At 43.2% G+C, this 13,547-nt stretch overlaps 1 protein-coding gene across 1 annotated transcript; it reads right to left on the bottom strand.

The window, feature by feature from the left end:
* On the bottom strand, positions 1-12,529 carry LOC133379054 (zinc finger protein 664-like). Its single transcript, XM_061613663.1, has 5 exons — positions 12,435-12,529; positions 11,572-11,632; positions 9,980-10,124; positions 5,527-5,604; positions 1-2,625 (listed from the first exon to the last, which is right to left on the bottom strand). The coding sequence occupies exons 1-5, from the start codon at positions 12,527-12,529 to the stop codon at positions 1,658-1,660; spliced, it is 1,347 nt and encodes a 448-aa protein (XP_061469647.1). The 3' UTR covers positions 1-1,657.
* Between the last annotated feature and the right edge of the window lie 1,018 nt (positions 12,530-13,547).

Raw genomic sequence — 13,547 nt, 5'->3', positions numbered from 1 at the left:
TATTTTTTATTTCCATTTACTAATGGCTCTCCATAATATACCAAAAATATCAGCGACAAAAGCAACAATTTTCTACAGAAAAGACTGGGATAAAATTTCCACTTAAAAGGTATGCTGAAAAAGGTCCATAATGGGCACAAAAAATAGAGACAATGCCTGTCTGATATGTAACGGGAGGGAGTGCCAAAGAGCTTTGACTAAGACGGGTCTTTTAAGCTACATTTTGTATACATTGTTAAGGCCATTGGCTATATACAATAAAGTTCTGACTGACTGGCATTCTTCTCAGATAATGTCTCTGACTTTATTCCATAGTTTTTCTGGTTCTCTGTCAACTAAGTTTAAAGCCTCAAACCCGTTCCTTATTTGATCTTTATATGCTTCTGGGATGCTATTTAAATTGTATTTTGACATTATGATTGCTTTGTTGGTTTTCTCTAGCTTTACTCTGATTTTCAATATGACCAGTTCAGCACATCTTGTTTTGGTGTGTGATCAATTTCTTCCTGTACTTCTGCATAAAATCTCTCCAATTCCTCTTCTTCTGCATTTGCCGTTGGAGCATAGACTTGGGTGATGGTTATGTTAATAGGTTTCCCGTTTAATCTCATTGATATCACTCACTCAGACCTTGCGTTGTAGCTCCTAATTGCTCTTGCTACATCACTTCTCACTATTAAAGCAACCCCATTTCTTCTTAATTTCTCATTTCCTGCATAAAATATTTTGTAGTTGCCCGATTGAAAATGTCCCATTCCCATCTATTTTAGTTTGCTCACACCAAGTATTGTAATGTTGACGAGTTCCATTTCTTGCTTGACAAGTTCTAACTTTCCCTGGTTCATGCTTCTCACATTCGATGTTCCTATTGTGTGTGTCATACAACTCCGGACTCTCCTTTCACATCTGTGCGCATCAGCCTCTGGGCTTCCTTTCGGCTTTGACCAAGCTGCATCATTAGTCACAGCGCTACTCGTACTTGTCCTTTGTTCTTCCCCAGTAGCTCGGTGAGTGCCTTCTGACCTGGGGTCTCATCTTCCAGCACTATCTCGTGTTGCATTTTGGATACTGTTCATAGGGTTTATGTGCCTTCCTCTGAGTTTGGATGCATCTTAGTCTAGTGTCTCAGCTTTGACCATTCCACCTTGGGTGCCCCTGCTAGGAGTCTAGCCTTTTGGTCTAGGCTCCTGACGACATTGATATTGGCAACAAAACCAACAATTTTCTACAAAAAAAATAATTAAAACCATCTTCAAATCCAATACAAATACAGACTGGGATAAAAGTTCTCCTGAAAAGGTATGTTGAAAAAGGTCCATAATGGGCACCAAAAATAAAATATAGACAATGCCTGTCAGATATGTAATGGGAGGGAGTTCCAAAGGATAGGTGCCAGTTTCCTATATCATACAGAATGAACCTCATGATGAGAAGGTATATGCAAGAGGTCCTCCCCTGCAGACCGCAGTGATTGGTTGGGTGTATAAGAGGTGAAATTATCTTTTAGGTATCCTGGTCCCAAGCTGTAGCCCACAAAATGAAAGCTAACTACAAACTTAACGCTGCTTAATACTACCTTGGGCCACCTAAATTCCACCAGTCCTCTAGTTTAAAGATATAGAGTAAGGCTCACACTGAAATTATTTCCATGTTGCATTCATTTAAATGGTTTCTCCCCTATATGTGTTCTTTGATGTAAACTAAGGCTACTCTTGTGACTGAAACTCTTTCCACACTCCATACATTTAAATGGTTTTTCCCCTGTGTGTGTTCTTTGATGTACAGTAAGGCTACTCCTCTGACTGAAGCTCTTTCCACACTCCATGCATTCAAATGGTTTCTCCCCTGTGTGGGTTCTCTGATGTCTAGTAAGATTACGGCTCTCATTGAAGCTCTTTCCACACTCCCTGCATTTAAATGGTTTGTCTCCTGTATGTGTTCTTCTATGATGTAACATAAGGCTCGTGCTTACAATGAAGCTCTTTCCACACTCCATGCATTTAAATGGTTTCTCCCCTGTGTGTGTTCTTTCATGTAAAGTAAGGCTACTGCTTCGGCTGAAGGTCTGTCCACACTCCATGCATTTAAACGGTTTCTCCCCTGTGTGGGTTCTTTGATGTAAAGTAAGACTACTCCTATGACTGAAACTCTTTCTACACTCCATGCATTTAAATGGCTTCTCCCCTGTGTGTATTCTTTGATGTAAAGTAAGGTTACTGCCCCGACTGAAGCTCTTTCCGCACTCCATGCATTTAAATGGTTTCTCCCCTGTGTGAGTTCGTTGATGTAAGGTAAGGTGACTATTCTGACTGAACCTCTTTCCACACTCCATGCATTTAAATGGTTTCTCTCCTGTGTGGGTTCTTTGATGTAAAGTAAGGCTACTCCTATGCCTGAAGCTCTTTCCACACTCCATGCATTTAAGTTGTTTCTCTCCTCTGTGTGTTCTGTTATGCAAAATTGGAGAAGTAGAGTATTTCCTCCTTCCATTGTTTGACTGGTTTCTTTCAGACATTTTTGTTCCCTTGTGATGTCCAAACATCTCTTTTTGTGCTTCATGCGTGGCTATTACCAGTGGCACAATCTGTGGTTCTCTATAATTCTCATTTTTCTGCCCATCATCTGCTGAGGGAGAGGAGGGAGAAAAAAAAAATCACATTGGAATTCCAAGGCATAAACAAAGGATCTCATCATAGATAAAGCCCAATTTGCTGCTTCTCAGAGTTTTCATTTCTATAGTTTCCTCTCCCCCCTTTCTTTTTGTATGCCCAGCTGAAACCAAGATCACCTGAATATTCTACAGTCTCACACAACACATGAATTTCTCTTTCTGATCCATATACCACTTGACGGAATGAAATCCAGATGCCTCTGGTTTTTCCTCTAACTGCCATCCAACTGTTCTATACACGTCTAAAAGAATATGCAATAAGGAACAGGGCAAGAGGGAAGAGGGCAGCAAGGCTGTGGAAGAGGCCAAACGGCACAGCTCGGTGATCAGATAGAAATATAGGAACACAGGAAATTGCCTTATACTGAATCAGGCCATTGGTCCCTCTAGCTTAGTGGTGTTTACACTGGCTGGCAGCTGCTCTGCAGGATTTCAGTGGAAGACTCTTCTAGCGATCTGAAGTCAGGGTTTACATCTAGCAACTTCTTTATAGAATTAAATATGCTGTATTGTGCTCTGACAAGAATGGCCCATGTTCACAATGCTGAAATTGCTCATCAAAACATCTTCTAACAAAATTTGTCCTTAAGATCAACCTCCATAACTGAAGACTGGAAAGAGGTCAATGTAACACCAATTTTTAAAAAAGGATCTGGGAGGATCCTGGAAATTATAGACCAGTTAGCTTAATGTCTGTTCCAGGAAAACTGGTGGAAACTATTGTTAAAGATAACATTACCAAGGATATCGAAGAACAAGCCTTGCTGAAGCATAACCAGTATAGTTCTGTTGCCTCACTGATCTGTCTAGTCCTGTCACTAGTCCTGTCTCACTAACCTGTCTAGTCCTGTCACTAGTCCTGTCTCACTAATAGTCCTGTCTCACTAACCTATTAGAATTCTTTGAGAGTGTCAATAAGTGTCAATAAGTACAGTGGACAACGTATACTTAGACTTTCAAAAAGCTTTCACCAAAGTACCTCACCAAAGACTTCTGAGTAAGCTAAAGATTCTTTGATTATGAGGAAAGATTCTCTTGTTATCAATAACTAGCTTGATGAAAATGTCAACTCAGCATAGGACAGCTGTGAAAAGGGCAGATTCTATACTAGGGACCATTAGGAAATTAAGTTTGCAGATGATACTAAATTGTTCAGGGTGATTAAAACAAAAAAAGGATGGTGACGAGCTCCAAAATGATGTCTCCAAATGGTGTGAATGGGCTTTAGAATGGCAAATGCAATTCAATGCAAACAAGTGTACAGTGATGCAAAAAATCAGGCAAAAAAAAATCTTAATTTCATATATTTGCTCATGTCGACCCAGTGTGTAGCAGCTCTGGAAAAAAAGGTGAATTCCATGTCAGGGATTATTAGGAAAGGAACGCAAAAGAAAACTCTGCAAAAACTGGGCTTCTGCTGGGAGGAAGGGTGGGATATAAATCAAACAACAAACAAACAAATAATATCATAATGCCACAAATCTATGTAGTGGCCACATTTGGAATACTGCGTACAGTTCTGGTCCCCTCACCTCAAAAAGGACACTGCAGAGAAAAGGTTCAGACAAGGGCAACCAGAATGATCAAGGAGATGAAGCAATTCCCTTGTGTGAAAAGATGGCAGCATTTGGGACATTTTAGTGTGGTGTAGTGGTTAAGGTGTTGGACTACAACCTGGGAGACCAGGGTTCAAATCCTCACACAGCCATGAAGCTCACTGGGTGACCTTGGGCCAGTCACTGCCTCTCAGCCTCAGAGGGAGGCAATGGTAAATCCCCTCCGAACACCGCTTACCATGAAAACCCTATTCATACGGTCACCCATAAGTCAGAATCGACTTGAAGGTAGTCCATAGTAGTAGTAGTTTAGAGAAAAGGTGAGTCAGTACAGTAGAGCCCCACGTCTCGGTGCCCCGCTTTTCAGCGTTCCATTAATACGGCACCAGTGGAGCGATCAGCTGGAGGGGGGCTGGAGCTCCTTGCACTCCAGCTGATGGCGCTGGAGGAGGGGAAGATCAGCTGTAGGATGCTACAGCTGACCTTCTCCTCTTCTGGCGCGATCAGTCTCCCCCGCTTGAGCTGATCGCACCAGAGGAGGGGAAGATCTGATCTTCTCCCCCTCTGCTGCAATCAGCAGGTTAGGTTCCAGACCCCCGTGCTACAGCTGATCCGCTTTTCAGCGGTTTTTGCTTTCTGGTGGTAGTCTGGAACCTAACCTGCCATATGAGTGGGGCCCTACTGTATAAAATTATGCATGGCGTGGAGAATGTGGGGAGGTAAAAGTTTTTCTCCCTCTTTCATAACACTAGAACTTGTGCACATCCAATGAAGCTGAATGTTGGAAGATTCAGGACAGACAAAAGAAAGTACTTCTTTACTCAGCGCATACTTAAACTACGGAATTCGCTCTCTCAGGAGGCCGTGATCGCCACCAACTTGGATGGCAGAAGAGTAGACAAATCCTTGGAGGATAAGGTTGTCAATGGCTACTAACCTACATACTACAACTAACCAGAACTACTTTATTTATTTATTTTAAAGCATTTATAAAAAGCTTAAATATTTTTACAAACTCTAAGCGTCGTGGACATTAAAACAAAAAGAAAATCAGAAAACCAGTGTCAGAGGCGCAAGCTTCTGAATAGCAGTTGCTGGTAAATGCAGGAGGGGAGAGTGCTGCTTGGGGGCTTTCCAGAGGCTTCAGGTTGGCCTCTATGAGCGAGGATGCTGGCCCCTGGCCTTATCCAGCAACTCACACACTGATGGGTTAATCTGTCAGGAATGAGATTACACAGGAATGGAAGAATCCTTCAATTCCTCGACCAAAAAGGACCCACAACAGAGCTAAGCATCTACCTGGTAACAACTCTTCTTCTTTGGGATCCTGGATCAAGAGATCTTTTCTTTCTTCCCGACAGGATTTGAGGTCCAATTCTTTCAAGGAAGCAGACAAGACTAATTACTTCCCCCCCCAGTAGTCAGACTTCATTAATTTTCCATAACATATTGATAACTGAAAATACATTCAGAAAGTAGAAGGAAGAGAAAAAAGATTATACAGATTTATATATGTTTTAACTAAGAAAGAAGGAGGCGGGGAAGGGAATCATACAATTTGTTATAAAGATATATTATTTCTCTTATTTCTCTTATTTTTATATTAATTTCTTTCCCCTTTTATAATAATGTTTATGAAGAATATGGATAAATATTATCTTGAATCTTGTTCCAAAACGTAATCAATAAAGACCACTGTTGTAAAAATCTGTTTACTTGCTGGTTTTTCTCTCTTCAAAAGTTTGTCAATTTTAATATTGTCTCCCAGACTTTGTTAAACCAATCCAAGATTAATGGAACTTCTTTCTTTTTCCATTAGTGATTCTTATTTTTGTTACTGTCAACACATTTAAATTTTTTTCTAAATCAAATTCTGGAACTATACCACCCACAAAATTTAACAATATACTTTAGGGTTGTTTGGTAAAAAGTACCTTGTCATATCTAGAATTGTTTTACACAGCCAAGTTCAATTTACTTGTATCACAGGGCAGCTCCAAAATAGATGTAGACAATCTGCTTGATTTTTATCACATCTCCATCACTGACTCCGTACTACAAAATACATTTTTGAAAGCCTATATGGAGTAAGATATTGTACCATTGAACTTTATAGAAATTTTCCTTTAGGTCAGTTGATATTAGTTGAAATGGTATTTGATCAAATCCATACCCATTCCATCAGGTTTATTTCTTGTTGAAAATCCTTTTCCATTTCATCATAAATCTTTCTTTGTTATTGTTAAGTTTCATAATTATAAAATATTTTTTTCCAATTAGGCCCTTGTTTTTACCTGAGCTTAGCAAATTTTCAAACTCAGCCTTCTTCCTTAGTGGCCCATATTTCCTAAATAAACATATGAAATCCTCTCTTACTTAAAAATATTGATATAGATATGGTTTCTGACCACCCATTAAATTGACAATTTCTGTATATGATTTAATACAGTGCTCCCAGACTATGTCTTTTATTAATATGTTTTTAATAATGTTTTTAACCCTTTTTAAAAAAGTTTTTTTAAAAATGTTTTTAACGCTGTTTTGTTTTAATGTATTTTAAGATCTGTTTTTATGATGTTTTAAAGTGTTTTTAGTGCTTTGTTTGCCGCCCTGGGCTCCTGCTGGGAGGAAGGGCGGGATAGAAATTAAATAATAAATAAATAAATAAAATATTATTATGTATTACGTTTACTTGATTACACTTTTAAAAATCTCTTAACATTTCATTAACATAAATTATAAATCCATTATGAAATAATGATGTATGCGGTAATAATCTTGAACATATTTTATCTCTCAATTTATACCAAACTGACAATACGACATAAGCTGATGGAATCTTCATAGAGATTTGAGCCCAATTATTTTCTTTAAACTATAACATTTCTTTTGATTGTCTTTTTAATATGTGATTTTCTGCTTGAATTACAGAGTCAAGACTAGTTACTTTTGTCCACAAAGTATCCAGACATTCCAAATTGAGCCTTTCAAAGCTAATAAGTATAATTTTAACCTTATAAATCTTGCACCTGTTAGGATATTTAGAGTTAGGGAATTTTGGGTTTAAGGATTTTATGCTTTGGCAAAGGTATATAATTATGGAATGATCTCCCTGACGAGGTGTGCCTGGCACCAACACTGTTATCTTTTCGGTGCCAGGTCAAGACTTTCCTCTTCTCCCAGGCATTTTAGCATGTGTCTTTTTAAATTGTTTTAATTTTTTTTAAAGTGTGTTTTAAATTGTTTTAAAGATGTGTTTTTAAACTTGTACATTTGTTTTTAATGTTTTTAGTTACTGTAAACCGCCCAGAGAGCTTCGGCTATGGGGCGGTATTCAAATACAATGAATAAATAAATATGCCTGACAGTTAATAGTAAGTTAAAGGTTTGACCTTTTCCTTACGTTGACCTCTGTCCTTTCAGTGTAAGGCTTCTAAAAGTCTTTATTTATTTATTACATTTATATACTGCCCCATAGCCAAAGCTCTCTGGGTGGTTTACAACAATTAAAAACAAATATACAAATTGTAAAACACAACAGACAATTTAAAACACAATTTTTAAAAAAAATTAAAAACAAGTTAAAAGCACATGCTAAAATGCCTGGGAGAAGACAAATATTTTCAGGCAAATTTATGTTTTCAAGTGGATGTCTGTGACAGGAAGAAATGAAGGTAAGGAGATACCATCTACAACCTTCTACAACCATCTACAGATCCAAAAATAAGAATTGTGGTTGAAATGAAGTTTAGAAGGAACAGCCCCAGTACCTTTGGTGATTACGCCCCATGAATAGAATACAGATAGGGTCATGTAAAAGAAGACAGATAAAAAGTAAACTTGAGGGGGAGCTTTGCCCAACATGTAAGTTTTCTGAAAGAGAAACAATGGTACATTTCACAGGAATGTTCCCATCTGAAACAGTGGAGCAGTATTGGAAATAGCAGCAGCAGCAGCCACGGCGGCAAGAGGAGCAAGGAAGGGATCTTTACAACATCTCTCTACTTCCAGCAATAACAACGGCGGATGTGAGAGTTTCATCTGCTGAAGTCTTTGTTCTGTGAAAAACTATAAAGGCCTGTGCCATTTTGTAGAGAGTCAGCTGCAGTTTTCTGCTTGGCTCTCCAGGGTTGTATGCTTTGAATAAATTTGGAATCTGCCTCTGCTCAAATTTGTCTCTGAATGAATTCCTCTACATCCTCCAAATGGCTTCTGAAAAAGATGTCTTAACTAAGTGCATGTGTTATACGGTGTTGAGGCCAGAAGCACTTCAGTACACGCAAGGTTCCACTCAGCTTCCTGATCCAATGGTTTTAATTGTGTTTTAATTGTTAAGTTTTTAAATGGGATTGTTTTAGCATATATTTTAAATATGGGTGTTTATAATGTATTGATCGAATAGCTTTATTGTGTATTTTAATTATGTATGGATTTCATAATTGATCTTATGCTTGGAAACTGCTTAGAAGGCAATTCTGGCATGTGAGCGGTATATACGCTTATAAATTAATAAATAATTTTGCAGCAGCTGGAATTTCCAGACTGTCTTTAAGGGCAGCCCCATGCACAGTCCATTACAGTGGTCCAACCTGGAGCTTGCCAGAGTGTGGATAAATATGGCCAGGCTATCCCTATCTACAAATGATCATAGCTGGCACACTAGCCAAAGGTGGCCATGGGCCTTCCTAGTCACTGAGGCCACCTGGGCCTTAAGTGACAAAGTTGTTTCCAGAGTACCCCCCAAACTGTACACCTGCTGCTTAAGGGGGAGGGCAGCCCCATTACAAACAAGTCATGATGTCAAGGGAACTGCCCACCCATAGTACTTCCATCTTATCTGGATTCAGCTTTAATTTTTTGGCATACAACCAGCCCATTACTCCAGACACTGACTGCGGACTTGCCCTGCCTCTCCAGGTGCTGATGGAATAGAGACGCTCCTCTCCAAATACCAAGCTTCAAATTGGAGAAAATGCGGGATGTAAGAATTTTCCTCTGACTCCGGAAATAATGAATTGCTAAAAAGTACACATCAGAAACAACCAGAGAATCTTCCTCAGTACAAATGGAAAGCACTGGGTGGAACACAGCAATGTTCTAGCTGGGGTTCCGGTCCCTAATGGGGATGTTGCGAGCACAGGCAAGGACGCCAACTCCCATGCTTGCGGAAAGGATCCAGGTGGGCACAGCCCTCCTCGCAGCCTCATGCAAGCACAGAGGTGCCCACTTAGATTCTGCAAAGTGCCATTGCTGCCTCTTCCTGCTCCGAAGACAAAAGCTCTGACTTTGCGGCAGAGGAAGGAAGAGAGAGGAGGCAGCGGGTGCTCCCGGGAGCATCTCTTCCCACTGGGGGTTTACAGTACAAGGCACAGAGTGTCAATCATCTGTTGAGGATGCAGGAGAAGATGCTCTGCTGGAGTTTGGGAGCTCCTGCCCTCTCCTCCTCCTGCTGCAAGGTAAGTCTTTTGGTCCTGCCTGAATTTGCAAGTGTTTGCACTGAACCAACTAGCCCTCGATCTCTGGGATCTCACACTGAGAAAGACCTTCTGCCTGAACATTTCCTTCTTTCTGGAGACGGCTGGGACTGAACCAAGAATCTTCTGCATGCAAAGCAGGCGTCCGACCCCTGAGCTGCGGTTCCTCCCCAAATGTCCAGAGCCAAAGACACCCATTGCCATAACAGGATCCCTGCACTACAAATACTCAATTCATGCTTTCAAAATTTAGCAGTCTAGAAAACAAGTGTCCTTACCGACAGACGCCACCATCTCATAATTCTCCTCCATGACTTCCCTGTGCAGAGCTCTTTGGCCGGGATCCAGAAGGGCCCACTCCTCCTCCGTGAAATACACGGCCACCTCCTCAAAGGTCACCAGACCCTGGAAAGTCACCCGATGCTAGAAAAAGGAAATGTAACTTCTCAAACATTAAAATAAATTAAAATTCATAAAATAAAACACACACACACATATACACAGAGAGAGATTGGTATTAAAGGGACTACAAAGGTAAAATTTAACGTAGAAGGCATAAAATCAATGTCAGGCTCTACCTTCAGTCCCTCCCAAAGGCTCTCCGGAACAAGATCGTTTTCAGAAGTCTCCGGAAAACCATCAGGGAGGGAGCAGAGCGGGCTTCTTGGGGTAGGGCATTCCAAAGCTTGGGGCCACAGCGGAAAAAACTCTCTTTATGATGTGTAAGGACCAATGATGGAAAAAATGTGGTGTGTAACCCCTCTCTGGTTGCACAATCCACAGGAATAGGATTTAAGTCCCTCCATGATTCCCCTGAGGCAATGGTAAACCCCCTCTGAATACCTCTTACCATGAAATCCTCTGAATATATCCAAAGAAGATTCATAGGGTCACCATAAGTCATAATTGACTTGAAGGCATGTAACAACAACATGCTCCTCCAGAGCTCTCCTGTAGACCCCGTGATCCTAAACTGTGCTCGTAGCCTCCATGCATTTGGCCCTTCTGCAGCCTGCTTTCAGGGGTAGTCCCCCCAAGCCATCAGGTTGTGTTTTTAATTCCCCAGTGTGCTGAGATGTTTTTGGGGTGGCTATGTAGGAGGTGATGGTCCTCCCCCTCCATTCTCTACCAACAGGAGTAGAGGCCTACCTCGTTTTTATAGGAGGGCCAGTTTGTGTTGGACTATGACCTGGGAGACGAGGGATCGAATCCCCACACAGCCATGAAGCTCCCTGGGTGACCTTGGGCCAGTCACTCCCTCTCGGGCTCAGAGGAAGGCAATGGTAAGCCACCACAGAATACCGATTACCATGAAAACCCAGAAAGATTAACTGCCGCAATCGTTGTACTCATCCTGACCCACCGTACAAGGTCGTCGTAAGGACTCCTGACATTATGAACCCTCAGACCTTGAAGCACTACAGCCAATGTGGATGTTTCCAAGGCAAGGGGCGAGGCTGGCAGCACCAGCAGAGAAAGACCCTCAGCACCCCTCCGCTGGGCCAATTTTGCACGACAAGCTGAGATCCACCCTGGGCGTGGGGCTCACACACACAGAGTGCAGCTGAGGAGGGGGCATTTATTTATTTCCTTCAGCCTCTGCCTACAGACGTTTTAGAAGGCCCTTAAGAGCCTGATCCCTCTCTTTTTTTTGGAGGGGCTGCTAACCAAGACCCTTTCAGCTCCAGGAAATCCAAAGGTGTCTCCCCTCCAGTTCTGGGGCACAAAAACAACCCAGCAAATCCTCCCCATGTGCCCCCTTGCAAAGCACCCTCTCCCTCTGCCAGAGCTGCATATTCCCCCCCATTCCCTCTTTTTTGGCTCAGCACTTGACAGAAAGCAACCCACCCACGCACCCCATGAGTGGCACCTCTTTGTCCTCCTGTGCCGCCGCCGCCGCCGCCTCCTCCTCCCCACGCCTATTTCTCTTCCTGGGAGAAAGGCGCCCCCCCCAAAGTATTTTGATTGCAACTTCCTGCCTCTCTAGGAACCGGAGCTCCGTTTAGTAGATAGGTTGATGCCCATTTGTTTGCAGAAAGCAATCCGAGGGAGGCGAGGCGGCCGGATTGAGAGGGGGAGGACAGAGCGGGGCGGGGGGGTATTTGCTTTGCTGCTGCAAAAACTCACCTGCCACCCCCCCTCGCAATTCTCTGTTGCAAACTCCAGAGGGGTTCAGTGCGCTTTGGAAACCATCCGCAAAGGCGCGAGGCAGAAAGGGGGTGCAGGGGGGAGAGAGGGGTCGGGGGCCCCTTGCAGCTGACTCCGGGGGAGGGACCCCGGAGATCCCAGCCAGCCCTCCTGGTCTCTCCCCTCTCCCAGCCAGCAACAATAATCTGCATGGAGGGAGGGAAGAGACCCCCTTCTCCTCTATCCCCGCAGAGGGGCCCTGATCCGTGCAGTCCTGCTGCTGCGCGGATTCCCTTGCAAGGTCCACTCCGCGGAGATGATCTCAGACGCCCCCACCCTGCCCCATGTGCAACTCTCACCCCCCCCCCAGGAAAGACACCTTTGGATGGCGAGAGAGGGAGGAGATTTGAAATGGGGAGGGGGAGAGCAGTAGAGAGGGATCGACCTGAGGAGGGCACAAATGGGGGGTTCTGGGGAGGAACCAAGAGTGTGCTTGGGGGAGGAGAGAAGAGTGTTCCCCCTCCATCCCAGTTCCCCTCTTGGAATCCATAGAGAAGGGGCTGTTCCGGTGGTGGTGGGGGCTTGGCGGAAAGGAAACAGTCTTACTTGGGGGGGTGAAGGGGTTGCTGTTGTTGCCCAATCCTTTCCAGGACTTCTTGATGACTCCCCACCATGCGGTCCCTGGGGTGGGTTGCCACCATCCCAGACAGGCAGCCAGACCTCCTTCCTTGTCAATGGTTCCTTCTCAAACTTAGGGGAAGTAACAAGTGGGGTACCACAGGGCTCGGTCCTGGGCCCAGTGCTCTTTAACATTTTTATTAATGACTTGGATGAGGAGGTACAAAACATGCTTATCAAATTTGCAGATGAAAAATTGGGGGGCATAGCTAATACCGTGGAAGACAGAAACAAAATTCAAAGGGACCTTGATAGGCTGGAGCATTGGGCTGAAAACAACAGAATGAAATTCAACAGGGATCAATGCAAAGTTCTACACTTAGGAAAAAGAACCAAATGCACAGTTATAAGATGGGGGATACTTGGCTCAGCAGTATGACATGTGAGAAGGATCTTGGGATTGTCATTGATCTCAAGCTGAATATGAGCCAGCAGTGTGATGTGGCTGCAAAAAAGGCAAATGCTATGTTAGGCTGCATTAACAGAAGTATAGTTTCCAAATCGTGTGAAGTACTAGTTCTATGAGAAAGGCGCCTCCAGGCCCAGCTACCCTTTGCCAAGGAGTGCCGACGTGAGTCTTGGGTGAGGGACGCCCTCCTCCCAGCTGATGGCCAGGCCAACTTTGTGGGGAGGTGTCGTGGGGGCTGTGTGGGGGACTCCCCAAGTTCTCTGACCCTAGGCTCACGGGAAGGGGCTCCCAGGTTTGCCTCTCACACTGTGGGGTGCCAATTTTCCAATCAGCTTCCACTTTCTGGCCATATCTGGCCACCAGCCTCTTGACTATTGGGGAAAATTAAGGACCTTACAGAAGGGGCTAGTCGTGTCTGTTGAGAAGTGTTCGAAGGCTGCCCTGTGTTGCAGTTTTAAATTTACTAGTCACACAGTCATTAACCAAAATGGACTGGGCCGGGCAGCTGTGAAAGAACTAGAAAAGGTCCTCAAATGCAAAGATGTATCACTGAACACTAAAGTCACGATCACTCAGACCATGGTATTCCCAGTTATGGATGTGAAAGCTGGACAGTGAAAAAAGCAGATAAG

The sequence above is a fragment of the Rhineura floridana genome, chromosome 3 (assembly GCF_030035675.1).
Source record: "Rhineura floridana isolate rRhiFlo1 chromosome 3, rRhiFlo1.hap2, whole genome shotgun sequence".
Taxonomy (NCBI): Eukaryota; Metazoa; Chordata; class Lepidosauria; order Squamata; family Rhineuridae; genus Rhineura; species Rhineura floridana.
This window is presented reverse-complemented; position numbering and strand designations above follow the sequence as displayed.

What these genes read in the sequence shown, in the direction of transcription:
- LOC133379054 (XM_061613663.1), bottom strand. Translation starts at nt 12,529, where the DNA reads ATGGTGGCAACCCACCCCAGGGACCGCATGGTGGGGAGTCATCAAGAA. An exon ending in CGGCACAGGAGGACAAAGAG is followed by an intron (nt 10,125 to 11,571) that starts GTGCCACTCATG and finishes TCCTTTTTCTAG; the next exon opens with CATCGGGTGACTTTCCAGGG. An exon ending in TGAGATGGTGGCGTCTGTCG is followed by an intron (nt 5,605 to 9,979) that starts GTAAGGACACTT and finishes CTTCCTTGAAAG; the next exon opens with AATTGGACCTCAAATCCTGT.